The sequence below is a fragment of the Pagrus pagrus genome, assembly GCF_965226575.1.
Source record: "Pagrus pagrus genome assembly, chromosome: 7".
In the NCBI taxonomy this organism is placed as follows: domain Eukaryota; kingdom Metazoa; phylum Chordata; class Actinopteri; order Spariformes; family Sparidae; genus Pagrus; species Pagrus pagrus.
In genome coordinates this window covers 8,953,555-8,979,882 of record NC_140191.1, presented here as the reverse complement: position 1 = coordinate 8,979,882, position 26,328 = coordinate 8,953,555, and the positions used below count along the sequence as shown (strand labels likewise).

The 26,328-nt window shown below is 40.2% G+C and overlaps 2 protein-coding genes across 2 annotated transcripts; both read right to left on the bottom strand.

Moving 5' to 3' along the window:
• Positions 1–1,185: 1,185 nt before the first annotated feature.
• On the bottom strand, positions 1,186–13,162 carry akirin1 (akirin 1). The gene is made up of 5 exons (XM_084358144.1): positions 12,787–13,162; positions 4,931–5,077; positions 3,278–3,406; positions 1,863–1,934; positions 1,186–1,711 (listed from the first exon to the last, which is right to left on the bottom strand). The coding sequence occupies exons 1-5, from the start codon at positions 12,989–12,991 to the stop codon at positions 1,701–1,703; spliced, it is 564 nt and encodes a 187-aa protein (XP_084214270.1). The 5' UTR covers positions 12,992–13,162; the 3' UTR covers positions 1,186–1,700.
• A 4,399-nt stretch (positions 13,163–17,561) lies between these two features.
• Positions 17,562–21,971, bottom strand: cnr2 (cannabinoid receptor 2). The gene is made up of 3 exons (XM_084358327.1): positions 21,865–21,971; positions 19,332–19,406; positions 17,562–18,718 (listed from the first exon to the last, which is right to left on the bottom strand). The coding sequence occupies exons 2-3, from the start codon at positions 19,399–19,401 to the stop codon at positions 17,628–17,630; spliced, it is 1,161 nt and encodes a 386-aa protein (XP_084214453.1). The 5' UTR covers positions 19,402–19,406; positions 21,865–21,971; the 3' UTR covers positions 17,562–17,627.
• Positions 21,972–26,328: the final 4,357 nt, after the last annotated feature.

The window sequence follows — 26,328 nt, the reverse complement described above, 5'->3', positions numbered from 1 at the left end:
TTTGCTAGAAAAGGGACTCAAACATTAAATAGTTTAAAATAGTTATGTTCTGTTGATCATTTGTTTCAGCTCAGGGTGATATTGTATTTTCAATCAGTTTTCAAGGTCAAAAACAAAATGTCATATCTTAGCTTACAGTAGCAGTTTTCAAACTTTTTGTGGTCAAGGCACAACTGTATTCATACCTGTGCAAACTTAAACATTAACTTATTTCGCCACTATCTTATGGACCTTTTGCTTAGATTAGGGCGGCTACTAACAATTCTTCTCACTGTGTGTTGAATAGATGTTCACAATTAACTGTGTAATATATCAGAAAAGGCACAACTGTATTCATATAAGTGCAAAAAAATGTATCAATAACAACAGTATCTTAACGATTCTTCTCATTACCTGTAAATCATTTGTCTCGATTGTGTAAAATCTCAGAAAAACACACAAAAAAACCATTGCAGTATCCTAACTCAACATTGACAATTTCTGATATCGTTGTTCAAAAGAATAAATCCAAGATATCCAATTTAAAATGATTTAAAAACAACAGATACCTAAATTTATAGTTAATCTAAAAGTTATTTCCTGTTGATCATGTTTCAGCTCTGGGTTACAGTGTTTTCATCACAGTTAGGGGTGCTCCAGTAGCTCAGTTGGTACAGAGGCTGTGTCCTCACCGCAGCAGCCCAGTGTTTGAATCCGACCTGTGGCCCTTTGCTGCATGTCATCCTCACTCACCTTCATCCCATTTGATGTCATCTCTCTAAGCTAAAATGCAAAGTCCTGCAAAGTAGGTGCTTACAGTAGTGGTTGTACTAACCTCTAATGCACAAGCTAAACCAAGGGGTAAGCCAAAATCTCAAAGCACACCTGTCTTCGTAGCAGTGCAAAATCTCCCCTTAAACGTTTTCCCTAAAAGCTTTCAAAACTAATTCATTACTTGTTGTTTAGTAATGTATTGAAATAATAATCTATGGTTCACGGCACACTATTTGGGAACCACTGGCTTCAGTTAATGGAAATGTAAAAAAATCTACAACTCTGACAACTGGCTAAACTTGATCGGCTAAGAAGATCATGTGATACAATCAAAAAGCTCCAAGACCGTGTCGACTCGCCAACTTCCGCTACTGCTAAAAACTCACATTCAAAAACAACCCAGACGGCAGATTTTAATCACAGAACTTTTATTTTTTTCAAAAGGGAGAAAAATCCACATTCTCAGGTAAAGAGCTGTGAGGAGGGAGGAGGAGGGAGGGAGGGAGGGAAGGAAGGGGAAGAAGTGGGACAACGTGAGAAGCAGGAGCCTTTAAATACAGCTGCTGGAAAGGTTATACAGGATGATCACATGAGCCAATAAGCTTTTTCTACAGCGCCGGCAAGAGATTTGACACAGATCTGCTTTAGTCAGGATTTCCAGAAAGAGTATATCAACAAGGAAAAGGGCAAAAAAAAAAAAAAAGAAAAAAGGGTTGGGCTTCATACATTGTTTATCTTTCAGATTCTTCTGACTTTTGGCCAGCAGCAATAGTTTCGAAGTAAGAAATCAACTTTTGGATTAAAAAGAGGATAAACCATGGCACCCATATAGTTTGAGATGGAGGAGGGGGGGAAAAAATTGGTAAATAAAATGAAAATCAAGTGGAGGGGGGCAGTAGAAGAGCAGCCATCTTGTGAGAGGAAGCCGGGGGTCTCATCGTGTGAGTTCAGGAGACATCTGAAACAGAAAATGATTGATACTGTAGATGAGTGCTGCGTTCAGACACGATAACAATCAGATCAACCTTTTTTAAAATCATAGTAGGGATGATTATACAAGAAACTCTGACGGATTATCTCTGAAGGCAATGGTGGTTTAAGATACTTACAACTAGCAGGCCGGGCGCCGTATCTTCGCATGATCTGGTCTTGTGTGAATTTCACAAAAGATTCATATTGTTCTGGAAAGAGAGGAAGAAGAAAGAGAGGATGTAGATTTTACAACAGAAAGGGCAGAAAGCTCATCTCATCTTTAAGACACAGTATTCATGTGAAAATGAAAAGGTCTTCTTGCACGCTAAAAATATGTTGAAACTAGTTGGTTTGATACTGAAGCTGTGTTGATGTTTGAAGCCACAGAGATGTAAGGTTCATCTTTACTAATCTGGCATAACGTCCAAACCAACTAAAATACTGTCCCAGAAAATGATGTTTCAACTTCCTGAAGCCAATCAGTGGACACTGCTACTCTTAATGTGGTGTTTATTACTGTGTTGTCTCTGATCCCCGCACTCGTCTTTGAACACTTTGCTACACGATAGCTGAGAGGCTTACAGCCAAAATAGCTAATGTTAATTACCAAACAACCAAAAGGGTATGTATACTACTATTTGAGCTGAAGCAACCCTTAAAATGTTCGGACAGACTTCACATTCTGCTAAGTTAAAAATATGTTGAAAAGAGGCCACGTTTGCTCGTGCATCACAGCGCAGAACTGGAAAATGGCTGCATTTCCTTTTCTCTGCCACTTTTCAGCTGTGAAGCAAGAAAACTATGCAAATCAAAGTCTCATTTTAATTTTTAACAGTTTTCTGCATTTGCTGTAAGAAAACAGAACGTTCCAAATAAATGAATATTACGTTAGCATCTACGCCGATCGAACTGTTATCTTACAATCAAGATGTCTGACAAAGTCAACATAAACGGAGCTTAATAACGACAGCTATATGGTGTGATCACCTGCATTGACATTTACAAGTGATCACAGAAAAGGTTAGGATTAAAAGTTGTCCTCTTAACATTAGTCTACTCCCATGTGCCCCCACAACTGTCACTGGGTAGACTCCCTGTATGGACCATAACGCTAAGTTAGCATTTCAGAATTTATAGACTCTGGAAAATCTCAGTTTTGGGTCACAAAAATGTCAGTTTAGTGGGCAGTGAGGGCCAAAAAGAAAAATATGTTTCTTTGACTTTAACCACCTAAATGTGGACGTGGTCTGAATATAGTTTTACTTCTGCTGCTGAATAAAACCATTCCATCTTCATGGTTTTTATTCCCTGCCTGTTTACAGTCTTGGCATTTAGAGGCATATATAAACTCAGAGGGAGCCACGGGTGCCAGCGCTGCAGATGTTATCAGTTATTATATGAAAGGATATTCATAAGGGAGGAGGCAGGATGTTTCTTATTGCACATTTACTGTACGTCACTGCCAGAATGTAAAACGTGCGGTCCAGATGAAATGTGAATGCCGATATAAAAACTCCAGCTTTATTCATATCCAAAGAGGAATGTACATTACCTGCGAGTTTTGTGTTAAGGATCTGTTCGTACTCCTCCCGGATCTTCTCCTCGTGGTCTTTAAGCAGCCGCTCGCACAGGTAGCTCACCTGCTTCAGTGTAAACGACGGCTGGTCCTTCCTTGAGGCACCTGAGAAACACAACAACATCAGATCAGCTAAGAAACAGCTGAATCACTCACATCTGCAGCACAGCCATTAGTCACACAGACAGAACTGTCCTCTCTCCAGAAATAGGTGTTCAGCCAGGTGCGAATTTACAGCTTTGCTTCCTGTCGTCTCTCACCTCTGCCAGCCAACAGGGTCATGCAGCACTAATGTGAGCTCTTTCTCCGAGTGTCCCCAATGTCTCAGTCTCGGTGCAACTGGAGCCGACTTTAGCTAAACGATTCTTTACCCAGTGGTCTTTGAGGTCTGCTACGAGCCGCTCAGACTAAAATGTTTGTAAATCACAGCCGAGGATGGCAGAGCATGAAGGTTTAATGGCCGTCTCAGAGACAGAAAGAGGCCGGGTTAGTAACAGTGCAGTCAGTGTGATCTATGAGACCATCCTGCAGAGCGAGAGGGGAAAAACACAGGAGCCTGAAGGACTGGGGCTTGGATTACATATCGCTCTCTAACTGCCAAATTGTGCTCAACACTGCACCACTATTGCTGCAGCACAAATATGTTCCCAAAGAGGAGCAGATGCAAAAAGCAAATGTACCATGTCTGTCAATATGAAGGAACAAAGTGGACTGAAACGAACACATTTCAGGTGCCAGCAGTAAGTGGATAATGGACCTTTCAGTACATAATAAGAATACAACTGCAGTTTTTATTTTTTGGGTTTAATCTTCAGTGATTTTGAATTTTTTCCATTTGACAACTTCCATCATTTCTTTTTAAATTGTTTTTTTTAACTCTTCACATAAATCACAGTTGAGTAAATTATTCTATGGCACTGGTGCAAGTCATAGAAGTTTGATTTATTATCATTTCAGATATGATGCTTGCATGAAAGTACTGCTTAACTGGAGTTCCATCTGAAACAAATCCATTACATGTGACATTATTTTGAGGAGATGAAAATAGTAGAAACTTTCTCACATGAAAAAGACATCTCCATGACCGGAGTGGGTTGGATTTGGCACAAAAAAACAACAAAGTTTCCCTAAAGTCACATCTGGAATCACAATCTCTTGGCCCTTGTGTTTGTTTTGATGAGCAGCAGAAGCCCGTCTCTTGAGACCTGGGTTTGTCATGTGGGTCTGTTGACTGGCTGTGCAGAATGAATGACCGTATCATTTGTAACTAGTGTTTAGGCAACTGCACTGACTTAGACAAAGCTTACAGAGATGCAATGCTGTTTTTGGGAAGGTTTTGATGTCTTAGTTGGTGTAGTAAAAATTCTTACCTGCAGAGGTCCAACACACTCCTAAAGCCCTCAGAAAGACCCAAAATGGTCTAAATGATGACTAAATGTTGTACTCGATAGTTAAAAATAGGCAGTTCTATAACTGGACGGTCAGACCTAGATAAATTAACAGCTGCCCTAACTGAACATATTTAGCATCTAGTTTAAATGGGGAGAAACGTCCTGTACCCACATGAGAGCTGTGCCTGACCACAAGACAACAGTTTGTGTTTGTACAGCCAACAGTAAATTCTCCTACCTGGTGGGGAGCTGGGAGCGTTGAGGGAAGAACTGGGGCTGGGGGCATCACTGGAGCTACAGGCCTCAGTCTGGTTGAAGGCCCCTTCCAGCTGCCGCCGCCTCTGGATCCGGCTGTACTCGTGACGGAGGTTCTGGAAGATCTGCTCTGTAGGGAGCAAACAGAAACAAGGAAAGTGTTAAAACCAGGAAAGAAAACACCCAATTGTCACATACCATTTTACCATGGTGGCTTACTACAATATTTCAATTGTTTGGCGGCGCTCCCAGTGGGCTGCCAAAGCAAATGCATTCCCAACTTTCTCACTTAATTTGAACAATGCAAGTTGTAATGAAATCCAAGCAGCAGCAATCAAAACCTTTGCTCACACAACGGCAAAACTAAAACGATTTTTTTTTAAAATAATGTGTCTCTGTTCAACACTTTATTTTGATTGTCCAAATATATTCAGGCAACCCAGTAGTAGTTGTCCCAGAATATTGTTTTGTATTCAGTGAGCTGTACAGTGAATAATTACAAGAATTAAATTACTATATTTTTATTAGTCAAGCCTTTCATGTGTTCTTTCACACGCCCACAACAATTACATTCATACGTGGTCGTCTGTATTCCAGCATGAACAGTTCTGTGCTCTCACACCTAATGTGGGTTACAAAGCACGACAGAAGTACAAGTGTGAAACACTGATATTTGTAACATACCTACTACAGCTGTTAAACACACACACACACACACAAAGCTGACTTAAGACACACTTTACGATCCTGTGACTATCACTTTCACTTCTCTTCCAATGTTTTGCATGACGCCTGCATCATGCCAAGCTACAACTGGTGAAAAAGCTCTAACGTTAAGGCTGCTACATAAATCAGCGTTCTTTACAAAGCTGTAACAAAATAAAAGCCTCTCATTCTTCTGAGGCCTGTTTAGTGGCTGAACAGATGTTTGGGGTTTTTGTGGATGTACAGTAAAGCAACCTGATCCTTGAGATACAGATGATGTATAACAGGACTCACTAAATGCTAAACTTGATTACCAGTGCTTGTGGCCTAACTGTTAAGTACAGCTACTGGCCAACTACATACTGTATGGGTACCACCCTGATAAATCACATTACTTCATATTACAATCACCCATTCCCATTGTGATGAAAAAGTCAAAATGTACATGTACTTAAGATGATCTGTTGCTCCATTAAGGATGAACAGAAAAGCTTTATTTTAATGTAAAGAACAATAGTTTTGGTAAATTATTGTTCATCCAGGGACATGATTGAGGATGTTTTTTTCTTTTCCGAACTGCCTGCATCTTGGTATCACAATCATTTAATCTTGCCAAGTTGTAAATAAGAAAAGAAAGCAAACAAGAAAATGGCACTCAAGCCTACATGATAAAAGAACAACAACAACAACATGCCAGCACAGTTCATCAGTATCTCAGTGGGCGCAGTGAACAAGGCTCTTGGATAACTTTGCTCTTTGCATGCTGTGACAATCACCTGTCATATTACCTGTAATAACACACTAAATTTCTGTTTCACTTCGATTGTACCAGTGGCTTAACAATGCCTTCTTGTTGGCTGTCCATGTCAGTACATTAAAGGAAGCTCCAACATCCAAGATTTGTGTTTTGGGCCATGTCTGCCACTAACAGTTGACATTTTGTAGTTGTAAACCAACGTTGAGCATATATAGTATGTATACCATGACAAGTGTCATGTGAATTTGGTTGTTTCTTGTATTACAAAGATTGCTGCTTTCATCATCTCTGAAGTCTACAAAAAACAAAATAATGACTTTTTTAGACTAAAAATGGCAACCATTAGATTGGCCCAGGTTTTAATTATGATTATTTGCTGCTTTTCTTAGTCGAACATCATAAAACAATTAACATTTGGGGGGGGGGTTCGGATTCTCGGATGGACAAAACAAACTGATGTTACCATGAACTCTTGAAAATTGCAAATGGAATTTTTCACCACCTAATGTTTTATTAACTTAACAATTAACCTGTTAGTCAATAAATGATTGGCTGGAGTAATGTGTAACATTTCTGCATTATAACGGCTAAAAATGACTACACCGACATTAATCGCAAAGGTTTCCAACAATGCTTTAACTAAGAGAAAGACATAATTTTACTCAAGGTGTGCGTCGAATGCCGCTTAAACTTTTGCAAATTAACGAACGTGACTGAACAAATCATGAGTAAAGCTGCCTGAGTCATACAAATTTTCATGAGCAATGGTGATTGCTTAAGAATGAAGACAGCAACTCCCATGATCCCACACTACTTATGTCTTTTGTTTTGATTGAGAGAGCCCTAGCAGAAGAATTGACTGTGCGTTCAATCAATAAAAAGAATATAATTAGTTGTAGCCCTAAGATTCATACTTCATAGATTAATGTAAAAATTGCAGGTATGGACGTCAATAAAATAAAAGGAACCATTGTAAACATGCATAAATCTATGAGGGGTCAAGATGTGTTTCTTGCACAGTAGCAAGCCACTTATCGCCAATTTTTCCTGCTCAGGATGAACCTTATGCGACCCTGCTGTCCAGCGTCAAAACAGCTTAGACATGGGTCACAGTCAGCCCACACATATCTTATTATAAGGTTAAAGTTCAAAAAAGTCCTGGGAAAAACAAGACATAAACACCATGGCCTCAACCACAGCTGATAACCAAATGTAGACAAGGGACTTTATCTTTATTCAATACATACAGGAGGCGAAGTCTCTGCACATGCTGCACCTCTATCTGGACAGCCGAGCCTCATTTATCTTGGGTGGGAAGGGAGCTGGGGGCCATGTTGCCACCTCACCCTGCTCATCAGTAAGCTTGTTTGGACGGTGAGGAAAGCAGGATCTTCTCCACAGAGCCATTTTAAGAAAACCATGTCGGTCGTGCATTTAGACCCCTCCTCCTGCAGTATGTGGCCTCTCTGTTTCTTTAGCTACCACTGGGCTTTTCACTCTTAATAAAGCCGTGTCATTGCAGAAAGAACAACAACAGTCCCAACCCACAAAGAGGCTGCAACTAGGCCTGAAACAATTAGTAGATTTCCAGAACAATTCATCAAAAATAACTAAAGTAATTTCTCAAGGACGAATGGCAAATATTCACAGTTTCCAGTCTTTCACATTTGAGCGAGCCGTTTTTCGTTGTTTTATACCATTGTACACAAAACATCTTTTTTGAATTTAGGTCTGGAAAAGCAAACAATGACGCTGCGACCTTCAGCTCAGATTTTTCGCAAAATAGTTGGTAGATTAATAAAAATTGACTAGAAGCAGGTTTGATTGCTATGCTCCATCTATCTATATTTTAATACATTTGTATTATGCAGAATTTTATAATAATCAAATAACTGGCTATGATAATCTTGGCATTTTTAGTGTGTGATTTGATGCAAGAAAAAATACAGTCCCCAACTAATCAATCGGAGCAGCACGTTGCATTATCTGAGAGAAAGATGAAGTTAGCAGGCAGTCACACACGGGGGACATTTAAAGAAATACATTTGCCACGCAAGCAGAGGTGTACAAGCAGTGATGCTACTCTAACAACACGTATCAATCTCAAGTAAGATAATATCAATAAAACAACTCCACTTTCATTTGTGTCTCTTGATATTTGTTATGTTTCGAAGGGTGAGGTTTGGAGATCTTACCACCTCTGCTTACCAGTTTCCTGGGGGAATACCTCTGTTAGAAATGTGACAAAGACGGTATCAGCACGAAAGTGCAAGATACCACCTCCAGAGACAACTAAAACCAAAACTAATTTATTTTGTACAACTGTCTAATCCTATTACTTAGCATTTTGTATGGAACATACTGTACTGTACTGAAACATGTGACAGCAGCATCATTTGAAGGGTCCAGTTGGTTGAATGTACATCCTCAGAATCAAAGAGGTGAAACCTGCATTCATTAAAACTAAATGTAGTTAATTTCTAACTCAAGGTAGTTGGACATCTGACTGGCGAGTGAAAACCATCTCCTTCTGCATGTCACTTCCAGCTCTGCCAACTACTAGTAGCTCAACTGTGGGCGTTGCTTGGCAACAATGACCCTGCCACAACCAGGCCAAGCAATCAATCACAGAGACTTCCGGGAGCCAGGGGAGCACAGGGGAGCACAGGGGAGAAAGCCTTGGCTAAAAGGCTTAGGCACAGGCTAAACAGTGAATACGAAAGGGAGATCGGCCGGATAGATTGGACATGGTGTTGGGGAGAAAAACAAAGCTGACTCATTTCATTTCACCCTGAACCGCTAAAGGATTGTGGGGGGAGGTGGGTCTCGAATGTCCCAACTACCAAGAGGTAGCTTGTGATGTATTACAGGTCAAGTTGCTCTTCTGCAGAGAAAGAATTTAAGAGTGAACACTGTTAGAAAACAGCAGAAATTAGAGGTAGCAACTAAGGTTGGGCCATAAAACCATCTCAATACGGGATCGTCATGAAAATATGTTGGTAATGAGGATAAACTTTGGACATTTTGTACTCGACATGAATAGATCCAGCAGCCTATCACACAGCAGAAATAAACGCAACAGCCATTCAGCCTGCAGTCTTTGGGCTTGCATATAAAGTGCACACCCATTTTTTAACGCAAACCATTGTTTGAAATGAAAATGAAATGAGTGGAACCAAGGGGCACAAAAGCGGTAGTGGTGGACATGAACATGCCTTATCCTCAAAGCCGAGCCAATTGTTGAGAAGAAAGGTAATACAGCGTCAGTCATATGAAAGTGGTTTGGATATGTTAGAAGCAATGTAGCGTCAGTGCCAACCAAGAAGGAAAACACAACAAATCTTTTCCGTAACGTTAAAATGTACGGTTCCTGACCAGCCAGCAGGCAGAGTTTAGCCCAGGATAGTTGGAACCTGTAGCCTGACCCCAGTTTTAGGGCCTGAACTAGGATCTGCCAGCCTTCAACGTTACACCATATCAAAAAGGAAAACACCAGCATCATCTGTACCAACTGGAAATTTGACCTAAGCACAAGCCCAGACTGGCAGCTCAAAGAATGAGGTAGATGAGGACAGGCTGGGCGATCCTATCTACATTATGAAATAATTACCTAAAGATACCCATGGCAGTGTCAGATCCCTGTGTCTTGCCTGCACACACAGCCTTGCTCGCCACAAGCAAACCTGACTAGCTGGAAAGCATGTGTGGGTAGAGACGGGTGGGAGGGATGACAGCTGACCTTTCGCTAAATACAAAACTGCTTTCACTTGGCAAACCACAGCAGAAAAGGCAGGCTTGCAGCGCCAGTCCCAGGAGGGGCCTCTTTCTGGGTGAAGGTGAGTAGAATACCTTGTATCTGGACCTCATGTCTGCAGCAGACAAATCTACATTACTTCACCCCTGCAGCTGCTGTGCTGTAAGTCAGCTCAACAGTGAGGCCCCGAAAGAAATGGAACGCACAAGGGGCTGGCTGGATTCTTAACATAAAGTCCAGGCTAGATAGGCAATGTCGGCCCAGACAACCTGGAAAATACAGATACTAATGATTTATTTTGTGTACCAACATAAACATAGCTGCAATATGAATACCGCTTTGTAAGGATAAGGAAGTCAGATTGCATAAATGGCGTGAGCAATATCTGGAGCAAGAAAATATGTCTTCATCTTGAAGGATCTGCAACTGCGAAGGACTGCCCTGTACCTCCTTAGAAAGAAAACACTTCCAAATCAAAGGAAATGATTTAGCTAACCAAAATGAGTTACAGAGTTCACCAGAAGCAGAAATAAATACATTTCACAGGAAGCCAGCTGTGACGCGACACCATCAACACCTACAATTGTGCGAGTGTGTATGTATGCTTGCTCTCTGCAAAGCTCTCACAAAATGTGCTGTGTCGCTTATATCATTGATTCTCAGCCTGGGCGTCTGAATAAAATTACATATTTTAGATTGGGGAGACTAGTTTTTAACATTACAATGGCAGGTCCAGTGATATAATTAGCCTTCTTTGTAAGAGTGTGTATGCACAAAAGTTGTGATTGGAGACACACACTAAAGAGCGCTCTTTATACATTGTTTGCTTGTGTTTCTAAGGGGTCGTGGCTCAAAAGGATTGAGAACCACTGCCAGTAGGAAACTTGGGACAATGTGGGCTCTTGTTAGATTTTTTGTTTTAATGAAAATAATCCTCCCTTATGGCTCACATTGCACTTTCATATTTCAGGTAAATCTTCCATCAAGAATGCCAACTGAAACCTGAGAGTCGAGAAGCACAGGACTATGGGGGGATGTTGCCTGACAGTGATGCAGCAGCAACATAGCATTTGCCCAAGCCATAGTTGGTTATGTTACGGAAAGAAGTTGAAAATATGACACATGACATTACCCCACTTCTTAAGTATGATGGAAAGAGAACTCTTAAATCATAACACTTCTTCTCCAAGCAGTCACTTGCCAATAAAAACTGGTTTAGGAATGCATCTATGCATTGTGAATTTCATAACCAGGACGGGAAATTATCTTTATAAAATGTGAACAACCACCAGCCACTGAAGGATAAATAGTCAGATTCACCAGCCACTTAATAGTAGCTCATTATTTTGTTTAAAAATCTACCAGCCACTGTTATATTCTGCCAACATTTGGCTGGTGGGCTGGTGCCATTTTGCCAATTGTCACTGGAATTGTCAATTAGTGGTAGGATGGAAGGCGATACACTTCATAGCAAGAGGAGGACTAACTGGCACCATAAGCAACCATGTGCTTAATAAAATGCTGTGCCATATGCAGTGGGGTGCACATTGTGGGTAATCTAGGAGTTAACAGCATAGCTTAGCACAGGTAGTACAGCTGTCTGTATCTTGTAATCCTCTCACATATCACAGCAATGAAGTGATCAAATAAATTCAAGGACATCCAGCAGTTTTTTTAAATTAAAATTCAAAAAGCGTAAGGATTAGGCCTCACTGCTATCATTCTCCCCAATCGGAGTGACTGGCACATACAATAAGCCTCAGTGGATCACAGTGAAGACATCTAGGTAATTATCTTGTGTCTACTTGTGCACCCCACACCCGTCCAACACTCACAGCAGAGCTTGCCAAGTCAATGGGAGTGTGGAGTACAGACATAAAGGAAATGAACAATGCCCTCCAGGCCTGAGGAGGAAAAAGAAATGGTTGTGGTGCGTGATGGTAACCCCCACCTCAGTGTTAGACAATTGTGGCACTAAAGCCAAGGAACATTACCCAGGCAGCTCCTAATTAACATCCTGCAATGATGTGCCTGCTGCTGTGATGCCATTTGTCTTCTCAAGAGAGCCAACAGGATAGATTGTCACCCAGGTGTTCAAGTATGAGAGGCTCTTTTGTTTAATCCCATCAGTTTGAAAATTAATATTTCATTGAGCAGATGTAATGTTATATTCCATACTACAGCTGCAGATTGTACATGCTAGGTATTCAAGATATTTCATATCCCCAATGCAAGAAATACTATTTGATTTAGCTATGGAGAGAACTTTGAATGCAACATTTTCATTAGCAAATGTGTAGTTTATGGATGCTAACTAAGCTTACTGTGCTACAATACAATGAGCTGGCAAGATGCCACCAACAAATACACATAGTTAAACATCCACTCTTGCTTCTGTGCGTCTACTGATTTATTACGGTAGGTAAAAACGATCTGTGTCGGCAACTTAGCGACGACGTTCCCCTTCCTGACGTTAGCTTAGCTAGGCTAACATTTAGCCTCCAACCCCCATTCTGATTCTCTCAACTAGCTAGCTATCCATTCCACTCCACCCAAACCCCCTCCCCCATGACACCCACCCTGAAACGCAGGAAAAAATACCAATTCGGTCTTAAATTCATACCTGGAGTGAGCCTGTGTTCGCCTCCGATCGACTGAGGGGACATCGAATGCGTTGGGCTGTCGACTGGGGGACGGAGGTTGCATCTTTGCGGGGACGGAGTGCTAGGAGTCCCCGGTAGTGGATTGCACCTTCTCCGCTTGGGAGACTGGGGACTGAGGAGGGCCTCGAACTCCATCGACCGCTTTAACGTAGCTCCACAAGCCATTTTAGCTAAACAAAACGCGACAAAATAAGTTGGAGGAAAAACGACCCGCAAAATAATGGGGGATAACGCTCGTGGTTTGTCCGTTTCGCGTTCCTCGGATTTCTTGAGCCTTTCTTCCTCTCCACAACAACGGATTTTCTTCTCTGAGTGCCGAGCCAACTGCCGAGCCTGCCTGCTGAATTTTTAAAACGTCACAATGGCAGATCGTACCATTGTCGGAAAGAGGGGGGTTCTCGAATATCTCAAACATTTTATTTCATATCTTTCACTGTCCTCTATTCGCAATTGTTATGAATACTTTCACTTATGGCATAGCATGTAATACAAACTGGAATCGGTATCGATTTTGTTCACTACTTTGTCGTGTTTACGCTACGACTTCCTGCCGCCCAACCCCGCTGTTGTTCGCTGATTGCTTTCCGTTGAACTCAAATTGAAGGTTCACGAGACGTCTGGTGGTGGTGCCCAGGTAAATCAAGTAGATTAAAAATGAACTCCGAGGTGATGTTAGACTTTAATCTCCCTCAGTAGAAACCAGATTTTATTATTTTCCGACCGCATATCAACAAATGTGCTATTTGTTGAACGCTTTACGTTCTCTGCAAACTAAATATAACGTCTGTTGATATGTCATTTACCCAGATAGATACCTTTTTACATTGACCCAGCATGGCCGCATGCTGATGTTGACCTGGAGTCCCTGAGCAGTATCACACTATACAAGGGTGACCAGACGTTAAAAACATTTACATGCATGTACTCAATTAATTTACATAAGTACACATTTGAGGTGCTTTACTTGAGTATGTTCATTTTATGTAACTTTCTATTCAATACAATTCATTTATCTGATAGCTGTAGTTACCAGTCGCTTTTCAGATTACAATTTTTCATGCTGTAAAGGGAGAACCAGCTGTGTTCATGTTGAGTGTTTGTGATTAACTGGAAAATGAAATGTTCCTTAAATTAATAATCTCCATATAAACCCTCTTGGATTAGCTGAAGAATGCATCATCACAAATCTGAAAACAGGGCTCATATGATGATCTGATATAATATGATGTTTTGCTGTAGATTAAACTGCTCAACACTTTGGAAACATTGAAACGCACACAAACATTGGATATTTTAATGATATATTGACCATAAAACTGTAAATGTCCCCGGTTTTCATTTCAGAAATCTGGTCACCTTACACCAAACACTGTCACTGAAAAGAGCTAGTGTTTTCAATGCATTGCATGATAACATTCAATTGAGATAGTTGACTTTATGATATTATCTGGCTTACACGCTCCATACCTTTCCTTTTGTGTCACATCACCAGTCACACACTCACTGTTGTCTATTGTTTTGAGTCGCCCATTTTAAACTGGCATTGTCCTGTAATGAAACACCCATCGATGCGCTGTGTATGTGCCGCTCTCTCCACAACTGGATGTTCATCATTTTTTCACACGCACATAGAATAAACTGATAAACATGTTTATCATGTTTTGGTTTGTTAATATATAATAGATTACTGGAGGTAAATATAAACAATATTGACTCATTAAATAGAATCTAGAGTAGTTAGTACTTTGTTTTTACTGCTGGAAAGTATTTGACAAAATCAGTCAAGGTCGCATTTTATCATTTCTTGGAGTGGTAAAAGACAAAAAGCCATGTAGTTCTGTAAAATATAACACAAATTATATTTTCCTCATCCTCTGTAAAAAAGTAGTGCAGTGTTGCAGTCAAACTTGAGTAAAAGTAAAAATTATGTTTAAATATTACTGTGGTAAAAGTGAGAGTCACGCATATCAAGAGTTGAGTAAAAGTTTTTAAAGTATCTGATATCAAATGTACTTAGGTATCAAAAGTAATTCTCTGGCAATACTAGTGTATACTTGTATACTATGGGTCGATTGGAATCAGTGTTTCTTTCTATCGGATTACTGATAAAATAAATTAATTTAAAAATGTGCTACTTTGGCTCTGATGCACCATGCCATCTCTAAAGTAACTAGTAACTTAAGTTCTAAGATATAAGTAGTGGAGTATGAAGTGCGACATTTGCCTCCGAAATGTAGAGGAGTGGAAGTATAATGTAGCAGAAAATGGAAATACTCATTTAAAGTACAATTACCTCAAAATTATACTTAAGTAGAGTACTTGGGTAAATGGACTTACATTAACTAACATCCACCACTGTTGTTTCTTGTTGAAGAATAAAATGAATCCATTGCCAACGTATTGATATTATATAAAATATATGTACTCTGTTTTGAATCATATTGCATTATACTGAGAAGTGTTTGTTAGTCTAACCACATCCATATAAATAGAGCATACACATAATTAAAAAGTCTCCTCACAGTATGACACAACTTATAACACCTCTCTAAAGTAGTTTCAACAAAAACGGCCCCTTCAAATCATCACAAACACCAGACTGCTGACTTCTTCTGTCACTTCACGGTAAGGATGACAGATGAGAAAGATTAACTTTTGGAATTTGCTTGAAAAGAAACATAAAGAGTCAAAATTGAGTATGGTCAAGTATTTTTTTTAATTATAAGATATAGTGGTTGAAACGTGTTCTGTCTAGCAACCGATGACCTAAGTTCAACAAGCGTTGTAAGACTTCTGTGATTCTCTGTTTCGTTGCTCTGTGTGCCTGTGACTTTAAGTGAATGTCAATCCATGTGCTTTACCACAGCTGCCAGTTGTGACTATTGCAAAGAGTGTTCTAGTGTCTGTGCTCGTTCTCTTCCTGGCATGTGTCCCATTTACCTCGGCACACTGCTTGGATTCATGCGGTGAACATTGTGTGAAATCCTCCCGTGCATGAGGCCTTTGTGGAGTCCTGGCATTCATGTGCAGATAGGTTAGGCGACCCACAGGGTCCTCTGTTCCTGCACAAATCCTTGCACATAAACAGGCATACGCACAACAAATCCATTTTTCTGAACGCCAAAAGTTAAGTCAGCACTTCAGTTCAGAGGACACAGTGTGTGTGATAGAAGTCAAAGTGTTAAAGCACTGACATGTGAGGCAGAGAGGTTACGGGTCAGATGGCCACATTACATCACCTCAAAGCCGTTTGCCTGGCCTAAACCTATGTCTGCAGATGAGAGGCTTTAATTCTACTGGAATCTGTTTCTGGTCTGAAGCTCCTCTGCTCATCAAAAAAATGCAAAAATTATAATCATACCATGTCAGTCATACTTATTGTGACAATGACAACAGCTGTTTTACAAACACACTATATTTATAGACTTTTCTTTCTGATAACCAGACGTGTGACTCAAGTCATTAGGTCCCAGTCCTAAGCAAGTCCAAGTCATTTTTTCTTGGGCAAGTCAAATCAAGTTAGATCTCTCGTTACTCAAGATTGCAGTCTTAACCGGCAGTATCTGGACTTTTTAAAGAAAAAGGACGAGGTAATAGTACAAACCTAATAATGTTTTCCCACAGTTTTTCTAACCTGTTCAAAAACTATGATGATTAATTACATTTGAATGATAAAAAGTGATATTCAGCTAAATAAATGTAATCAAACAAAAAAATCAAATAACTAAATAAAAGCTTATTTATTTCTTAATTTCTCGTCAATCTAGAAATATTAGTAAAGTTGTTTTTTGAGTCTCATTCCCAAATCCCAAATAAATCTAATACTCAAACATAAAAATGGAGTCAAACGTCTCAGGTCAGGTCATGAGTTTTTCACTTCCAGGTCCAAGTCGAGTCTCAAGTCATTTATTTTCTGTCGGTCAAGTTGCACATCATAAAAACAGTGACTCGAGTCCACATCTCTGCGGTTTACCTGTTATTTTAGTTATGTTGCCACAACAGCCTCTATCATAAAGGCAAGGTAAAGTTATTTGCTAGCACTAATACTTTGATGAGAGTGAATCTTGCTCATAAGATTTGGGGCCTCATTTATAAAACAGACTCATGATCAGTTTTGATCTTAAGTATGACTTAAGTAGAAAACCAGGTACAAGCAGTTATTTATAAAAACCTTACCTTGACGTGGAAATGATCTTATCTCTAAATCTAGACTCAACTTAAGTGATTTTCCTGCTTCTTAGGCGTAGTGCAGTTTACTTGCATATGTGTCCAAGTCTGTGGTGAACTTTGCATGAGCTTTATGAACAACGTGGCGACACACTCCCAAGCTGTGTTTGGCTTTCTTTGTCAACCTACTATTCAGTCCACTGAACTAGAATACAGTTCGCAGCAGTGAGCAGTATATCCAGTGATATGCTGGCCCTATTTGTTGGGGGTATGATTCGATAGGAGGTCAATCCTTATATATCTCACTTTTAAGTTGATTTGAGATTCACAGGTGCGTAGGTAACAAATTGGATTTAATTCTCATCAACTTTTATGAATCGAACATAAGCACACCGTCAGAAATGATCTTAAGACTAAGCTCACGCATAAATCTAACTTTTTTTTTTATAAATGAGGCCCTTGGTTCTTGATCTACAGTGAAGTTCTCCTTGAAGTCTCTTGTTACACTCCAAGCACGCTGCCATAAACACAGACACTTCTCTATCTCTACAGATACTACTTGATTTCTAAGTGCTGTATCGTAGGCAACTGGACTTGTCTCAGTTACTTGAAACAAGTGATACTTGATTTTGAATCATTTTCTCATGTTCAGCTGCTGATTGGTCACCACTTCTGAGATCGAGTTAAGTCGGGTGGTTCTGGTCCTGGGCATGTCATCCTCGGTGATGGCAGTACAGTTGTTGTCCTCAGTGGAGGGTATCCCTGGGGTCAAGTCCCCTGTGGACTTTTTACACCTCCCGATCACACACAGCCTGTGTAGCAACTGCAGCAGAGCGACCCTCAGCTCTCGACAGCGCAGTGCATACAGCAATGGGTTAACTGAAGAGTTGACCAGGCAGAGGGTGCTGCAAAAGGCGAAGGCCCTCTGTTGGGTGTGGGTAAGGAGCACAGCGACGTCAGCTAACATGAAGGAGAGCGCAGGAAGCCAGCAGCCCACGAGTATGAGCAGGATCAGGCCAAAGGTACGTGCTAGCCGGATATCCATCCTCATGCGGGCGTGGCCTGTCCCTGCTGCTGCCTGGATGCTGGTCATGGAGGACTCATGGCGGTGGGCCTTCCACAGGATGAGAGCGTAAGCCCCTAAAATGAGAGCCAGGAGCACCAGGATGAAGCTGGTCCAGCAGGCCAGGTAGCCCTGGTTGATGTAGGGAAACAGGTGTGAGCAGGGTGGAGTAAGCCCTGTGGGACACCTCCATCCCATCAGAGGCAAGAAGGAGATAATGACTGTGGCGCTCCAGAGGATGAGCAGGCTGATCATGGCTCTCCGGCGGGTCAGCAGCACCTTATAGCTGGAGGCCTGATGGATGCAGAGGTAGCGGTCCAGAGAGGTCAGCAGTAAACTCCCCACTGAGCTACTGAAGGCCATGGTGACACCACCTAATTTGAAGAGGTATGCAGTGGGGCCATCGCTGCGGCGAAAGAGGTGAAAGTCCAGGAAGCTGGTGGTGAAGAAGCAGCTGGCGAAGACGTCAGCCAGAGCAAGGCTGCCAATGAACAGATATGAAGGCCGCTGCCGCAGGGTGGCTGTGGCAGCGATGACTCCCAACACAAGAGCATTTTCCAGCAGTGTGATCGGACCCGCCAGGAAACAGATGGAGCCAATGGCTGTCTTCTCTGCCTTCGTGAGGACCATGTAGCACTCCAGATTCTCACAAGACCTGTTAACTGGGAGAAAAACACAAGTATCAGTATCATGGAGTTTAAAACTAACACAGCCGTTATATATTAGATAAGAGGAGATTATCTTTTATGGTCTCCCTTAGGAGACATTTGCCTTAGGGATTTGAGAGAACACAGTTGATGTAGGAACACAAACAGATCTATAAACACCATAAACATACACACCTTCACACAGACTTCTTTTCCTGACAAATTAAGTGTTATCTTCTCCCTGATGCATGGCCAGTGTCCGAAATCCCCCTTTTGGTTGTTTTAACTGCGTCATTTTCTAACAGAGGACGAGGCTGATTGGCAGATAATAAAGTCAAGGCTCTATGAGTATAGCTGGTCCTTATCCTGTGTGACTTTTTCAAGGTTAATATAAAAAATCTAAACTTTAAAAATAACAAATTGATCCTGTTTTCTTCACAGAAATGAGTGAAATGCTGAGTTCTGGGCCTGCTGTTTTTGTTTACTTAAAATCAAGAAGGTCTCGCAACCACTTATGAAGCTTTGGTGTCCGTGCAAGTATTAGATTTGCTGGAAATCCCATTATCTTGAAACATTTCAGATTCAGAAAAAGCAAGGCACTGTATATATTGAGGGCTGCATACTGTACCTATTGGTGATGAGACGTTTTCTTTGGCTTCTGTGGGTCCTAAAGAAGTGGGAACCTCCCATTCCTCCATTTCAGCTGTATGGGCCAGGGCAAGATCATGATTAGGAAATAAATAAGTCATTTATATCTGTTACTTTTCCTGGCTAAACACAAATATTTACAAGACTTAGTAAGAGGAAAGAACTTTTTTCTTATTTTTTCCAATACTGGAGGTTAGCTAGAGTATGACAGCAAACAATCAGCCATTACATACATTTATAATACATGACATCGATCATTTTAACCTAACTATGCAAGCACAGTACTCTTGTTTATCCACATATATGACATTCATCAACTACCTGACAAAAAAAAGCTCCTATTTGGCCCTCCAGTCTTTAGAGTCTCCCGTCCTTCCTTTCCCCACCCAAAAATAGATACATAAATAAATAATAAATAATAAAAATAATAATACACATACAAAACATCAGTTATTAATGTTAAAAACAAAGAACCAAACACAACACAACGAAAACGACCTTTACTTCTAAGCACATATTTGTCGGTAGATTTTAATTTCTTGACAAAACATTTTATAAACAGTTCCTGTCAAAACAGAAACAATAATTTAAAGAAAACATTTTCATTTTGTAAAAAATTACAATAAATTGTGATTGCAAGTGGCCTAAGATATAACAGAAGACAGAACAAATCCAGCAGGATCTAAATATTTACCAGAAATATATATATATAATGACACATTTTCATCATGTAAAGATTTGATTGATGACAAACCTTCACCTTGAGTCTTTTTTTTTCTCTTTTACATGAAGTGGGTAAGACAAGCAACTTTCTGTGGAGAAAATGTAGAAATTGTGAGGACTTATTCTCTCTGTGTCAATATTGAACTTGGTGCTTTTAAGGCCGTTAACGTCTGTGAGTCAGGACAGAAACACATTTAGAGGTCGGGGCAAACAGACCATGACCATTAACCGCATGTGATCATGCTGATACTGAAGAGATATCTGCAAGGAGCCATAGATCGTGGTTGAAAATAAGTCATAAACAACTAAAGGAGAGGTGACTCCATGTTGCGTTTTTGAGCTTCATATGTGTCCTTACTGTGATTCAGCCTTGTGGGTAACACTTTATAATAACAATCAATAATAAATGGTAAATGTATAGTTAGTTAAACTTTAACTTTAATAGTTATTTCATTGTTGTTCAAATGATAAAATACTTTATAACCCATTTATTAAGCACTTATAAAGGTTTATAAGCATCAGTTGCCACTCTCTGCAAGACATCCTTTGTCCAGATTCCAGAGTATTAATATTTAATTCATATTTCCACTTTGGCAGTGATTTTACTGTAAATGCATCCAGTTAATGCAGAGATCAACTTAACAGCCTGTTGTTGGCCTACAACCATATGTAACAGAACGAAGGCTGCCCCCTTTTGGCATTCGAGAGGACTGTATTTTAACAAATCTGTTAAATCGGTGGGTGAAGGTCACCACAGACATGAACAATCCTGTGTAGAGTGCATCATCTGTATGCAATCAATAGATTAAACTGAGTGTGTGAGGCTGATGAGAAGAGAGGATTTGATTAAAGTAAATAATGATGTGATAAATGGGAGTGGTGGTGACCTGTAATTGCTCGCACAGTTTGTAAAAGGGGAAAAGATGACCCAAACACGTCAAATAAATCAGTCATCTTTGAGGAAAAGGTAAAGAAACCCTTAGTACATTACATTTAAAAAAAGAAACCCTACTAAAATGAAAGGAAAGTAGGCTTTTATGGTGCAGTGTGAGTGATTACTGAAGGGAACATTTCCACCCAGTCAGGTCACCATGTCCTTCATTCAGTTCCCCCGCCTTTATTCAGCATCCAGTGACCATTATTTCAGTTATTCTTCGCAAATATGACACTACCCTATGAAATAACACATTCGAGCAGAAATGGCAGAGGTAAACTACTTTCCAGAAAGCTTGAGTGACAATATTTCTCAATTGGGCCATATGAGTGCATGCACTGTGGATATTACACCACCTCAGGCGCTTTTTTTTTGCTCCCTCGTGGTGAGAAATCTTGATTGACAGAGTGCTGTGTTTTGACTCTTAAGAGCCAGCCAGTCTCGGAGAAATGATTGCCTCTTCAAGGAAGCATCAGCAGGCGCATACATATAAAAGAACATGCCTCCATTTTTGTCACATCATTGGTGACACTGGCGCTGAAATGTGATGTGCCAATAACCCCTTGAGACACTGTTGCATCAAGCAACACTGTTGCAAAATATCGCAAGCTGTTCTGTCACAAGTAGTACAAATGCATGCTTGAAATCTCATATTTTGTAGCCGCAGTAGAAGATTGAAGCTTTATAAAATAGGTCAAAAGTGAAAGCACACCTCATGAAGCTGCTGATGAACAAGAATAAGCAACATATGTTCTCATTAAAACATTTAAACATCACTATAATGTCAGTTTACATTTAAAAAAGGACATTTTAAATGTATTTTACTGGACTTTAAAATTGCATTTTAATATCTTACCTTGTGTTCTTTCCTGTAAGTGGTTTCCTCTTACTGTAGATCTGAATTATTTGCCTGTGAGCAGCAGAACGACCACAGCATGACCGCACAGACAGACCTGACTGGTGGCAAAGAGCGCGAGTGAGGGGAGAAGATAAGGAGGGTGGCTGTGATGACATGAGGGAGGGAGAGGGGGAGGGAGACAGACAGATAGAGAGGGACATGAAAGAGCCTACATGATGCTCTTTTGAAGGTTTTAAGCTGGATTCTTTGATGAAACTGAGAATAAAGTAAGAGCAGTACATTTTTAAATGCTTGATAGAGGTGATAGGGACTAAGTGAAACATTTACACACAGATCACACACTTCTGAGTGTTGGTGTCCTTCTTGGCTGATGCTTTTCCAGCAGACAGGGTCAGAAGGGACTCAGGGGAGGAGAGCACTTAAGCAGGGTGATAGGGTGTTGGGTGCAAAGAGTGAAAAACATGCCAAGAAATAAAGGAGGAAAACGCACTGTGCAGCGTTTTATTTGAAAAATGTAAATAAAGTGACCTTCCGTTGTTAAATTATGCTCTGAATCCATTACTCAAACCCTGATGCAGTAATAACCTGCTAAGTGGACCTTGAGTTAAGATTATTTTGCATAAACTCCCATTCTCAAGGTCCAGAATGAGCTTTCACGCTCATATTAACAACCTTGTTTCACATGTCAAGGCAGCTAAAGACATCTTGAATTAGTCGTGCAGCAGCACGTTTTTCCTACCACCTCTTCTTGCTAATTACTTTCCACTCATCTTCATTTTGCAGACAGTACCTAGCAGCACATGTGCACACAATGACCCCTTCCTCTTAAAATCACATGGTTTAGGCTATTTTTATAACATATTGCTTGAAGGGTTACAAAAATAGCTTAATTGCTCGCCTTTGGTGGATTGACAGGACGGGCAAGATGCTAATAAAACAAAAAAGAGGTTTTAATTATGTCTGCTTTGTTAATTTGAGGATTATAAGCGTGCACATTAGAAAAGACAATGTGATAAAACAGTTTTGTACCTTTGAAATCAGACTCTTTGTTTTACTAATACATGCTCATTCATTCCAAATTTTTAAAAAGATATCTTTAAATTTATGTGTAAAACAGCCTTCAGTGCAATTTCCTCAGGATTTTCATTATTTTATATTACATTGCTGACCTGACGCTACAGTTAGTGGGTGGGTCTGGCGTGTAATTCTACTTGCAGCACAACAGGGGGCAATGCTAAGCTAGCATGAACTAGTGGTCACATTATGAGTGACTCTGGCAGTGATCATCATAATGATGGCGATGGGTTTAAAGGTCGTTCGGTCTTTTCATCTTTATTATTCTTCATAAATTGAGCTCTACAAGCAGTCCCCTCATCAATTAAGACCGTTTAATTTAGATTATGCCCCTCTGGTAAAAATGACGCCCATTAATATTTCAATAACAACTCAATTTAGGTCATAAAATAACATACCTTAGGCATTCTGAAATGAATTAGCATCCTATTTTAGCCTCTCATTTTAGAGAAAAGTATGCTAAATAAAACAGTAACTGGGACTAACAAATATATCAAAGAAAGGGGGTCAGAAAGAGATGTTTTGTGAAAAGTTTATAGCATTAAATGAATGAAAAAGGTCTTGTCATAAGACGGTGATGTCTGGTGCACTGGCTGTGTCCTCCCCTCCTCTGACCTGATAGATCCAGCAGACCAGAGGGACGGAAATGTGATTAGCAGCAGACAGCCCAGCTCCAATAAGATTTACTCTCTGTCACTGTCCGACCAGGTGCAGCTGAACAGAACAGACAGACCCCAGGACAGAATCAAGCCGGAAATGTTCGATTATCAGCTGGACTACCTCATCCTGTTACACGATGCCTTTTTAGAAATCACCCGGGGACACACACATCACAGGGCTCACTCTGCTGCTTCAGATGGATTCGGGGTTGAATCTATTACAAAATATTTCCGCTCATTTCCAGATTGCCAGACCTTCAGACGGCAGTATCAGATCACTGATGTGAAAAACACAAGAAAAATGAGCAGATCAAACCAAAATCTAATTACTCCAGACTAAATGCTTTAATAGTGCTTAATTATTTACTCTGGTTCTTGGAATAATGTAATGAAATAGTGAAATTAAAAATGAAATGAATTATACATTGCATTACGGATTATAAATGGGGAGATTAAAGCGGAAAACTACAGATGTATGTAAATTAAGACTCAAAATGTAAAGACCTTTAGAAATAATGAGATGCAAATAACAAACATGTTTATTTTCTTTTTCCTTTCACGTTTGCCTTTTACAACAGTCAAGCAAACTGTAGAGCACATGACTTCTGTTTTAGCATTCACCATTTACATTATAAAGGAGCATGAAGGACTTGTTCTAACTTGTCCTCGGGGCACTCCCACATGATTCAATTATTTGTATTTTTAAATCTTAATGTTTACGTAAGCTCTTCAACGTTTCCTGCAACATTGAAATAAAATGGAGCACTTATTTCAAGGACATTTACATACAATTAAAAAAATCCATCTGTTTGTATAAGTTAAGTCTTGCTAAAATAAAATAAGGACACGATTATATAGTTTCTTTTCCCCAGAATGTCCTAGGAAATTATTATGAAAAGTTCAACCTATTATATAAAGTGTAACCTTCTTTCTACTCAACATAAACTTTTATCCATGTAGTCAAACATCTAAAATCGCTAAATACTGGAATCAAGTTATTGAGTACCCACTAGGTGTAAGATTAACTGCAGAAGAGGAACTCCACCTAAACATAGCAAGGGCTTGACCTCAGTGTAGGCACTACTAGCTATGGTCCGGCCTGTACTGATGTCCAATAGCATCTTGTCATGGGAACACACCAGCTGTGAAGCCAAATTGGTGTATATCACGAAACAGGTGAACAGTACCAGATTTATTCAATATGCCCAACCATCATCACATGGTCACCTTTTAACCCAGGTTGACATTTATAAGTGTTTTGCCAAAATATTCCCTTATTTCACACAAGGAATGTACAACATTAAACATACTAAAGTTTACTAAAGTTCACTTGTTTTTCCAAACTCACAAAGTGGACGGGAATGACGCAAAACTGTGTGACGTGCAGCTTAAAATAAATGTGGGCCCTGGGCGTTAAGTGGGCGGGTGAGGGCCCCTTCCCCACTTCCTACGAGGAACCTTAAAAAAGGAGGAAGGGTCATGACGTCACTGAATCTCGCTTTGGGGCCCGACTGTGGTGACATCACCTATTTAAGTCAATGTGAGATACGTGGAGAAACCCATACACTGTGAACAGGAGCCGTGTTGATAAAAAAAATCAGTTGTTAACCTACTCTCTGAAGTGTTTTCTTTCATTTTTTGGAAGCATGTCTTCCTCAGCAGTCATGGGACGTAGATATGTTCGGTTGAAATGTGATTCTACAGCTGTCACCACAGTCTGGCACCAACTAAGATTCAGTAACGTCATGACCCATCCTTAATTCTTAAGCTTCTTGACTTCCTGGATTCTTGCTTGGACCACACCCATCTTCAAACTCAGGGTTCATTTTGACCTACAACTACACACCTTTTACGTTTCCTGACTGCATCTTGTGTGGTTGTGACGCTGTTGCGGTGACAAAACCTGTCCACAGACAGACAGACACACATATAAACACCTGGCAACGTACTGATAACTGCTTCTGTGGTAGAATATGTGTCTCCAGGACCACATTTTGCCCACACACACACACACACACACACACACACACACACACACACACATAGACTCACAAAGTGAAAACAATACCAGCCACGCTGTTGCAGCTGGTAAAGACACCTGAAGGCTAAACACCTCAGCTCCTGAAAATCAAAATGTGAAGTGATCCATCCCACTGCTTTGTCAGTGTGCTGTAAGCCTGTAAAGACTTGATTCTCCATTGCTTGATGGCCTATTTGAAGGATTGTTATGAAATACTGTGTTAAAGGGTAGGTTGGATAGGCACTGGGTCTATATTTGACTTCTGAATCTGCCACAATTTAAGGTTTATTTTTTCAACTCTATATTGTAAAGACAGAGACATGGATTACGTGTGTGTGTCTTTAACAAGATTGTATAGAGCAATTTTATTACGGAGTGAAGTGCATTCAAGGTTCCTTGGTGTTATGTCACTGTGCCTCCACCGAAATACACATGGAAAAAAAAAAGACTTGGCAACAACAGGGAGACATTTCATTTGAATGTGTTTACTGGTGTAATAAAAGGTCTTGCATATGGGCTCAACTAATTGCTGACTGGTGTGAAACTGTCTGTGCTTCTGTACTTTCCCCACTTCGGTTTGTGTGGGCGGTGTTTCACAACACATTTCTCGCCATTCACATTCATGTGAAACTCCATTGATCACTTACTTTCCACTGTTCATACCGAATAACTTCTGTAAATTGCCTGTGAGACAGAGAGAGTATCAGT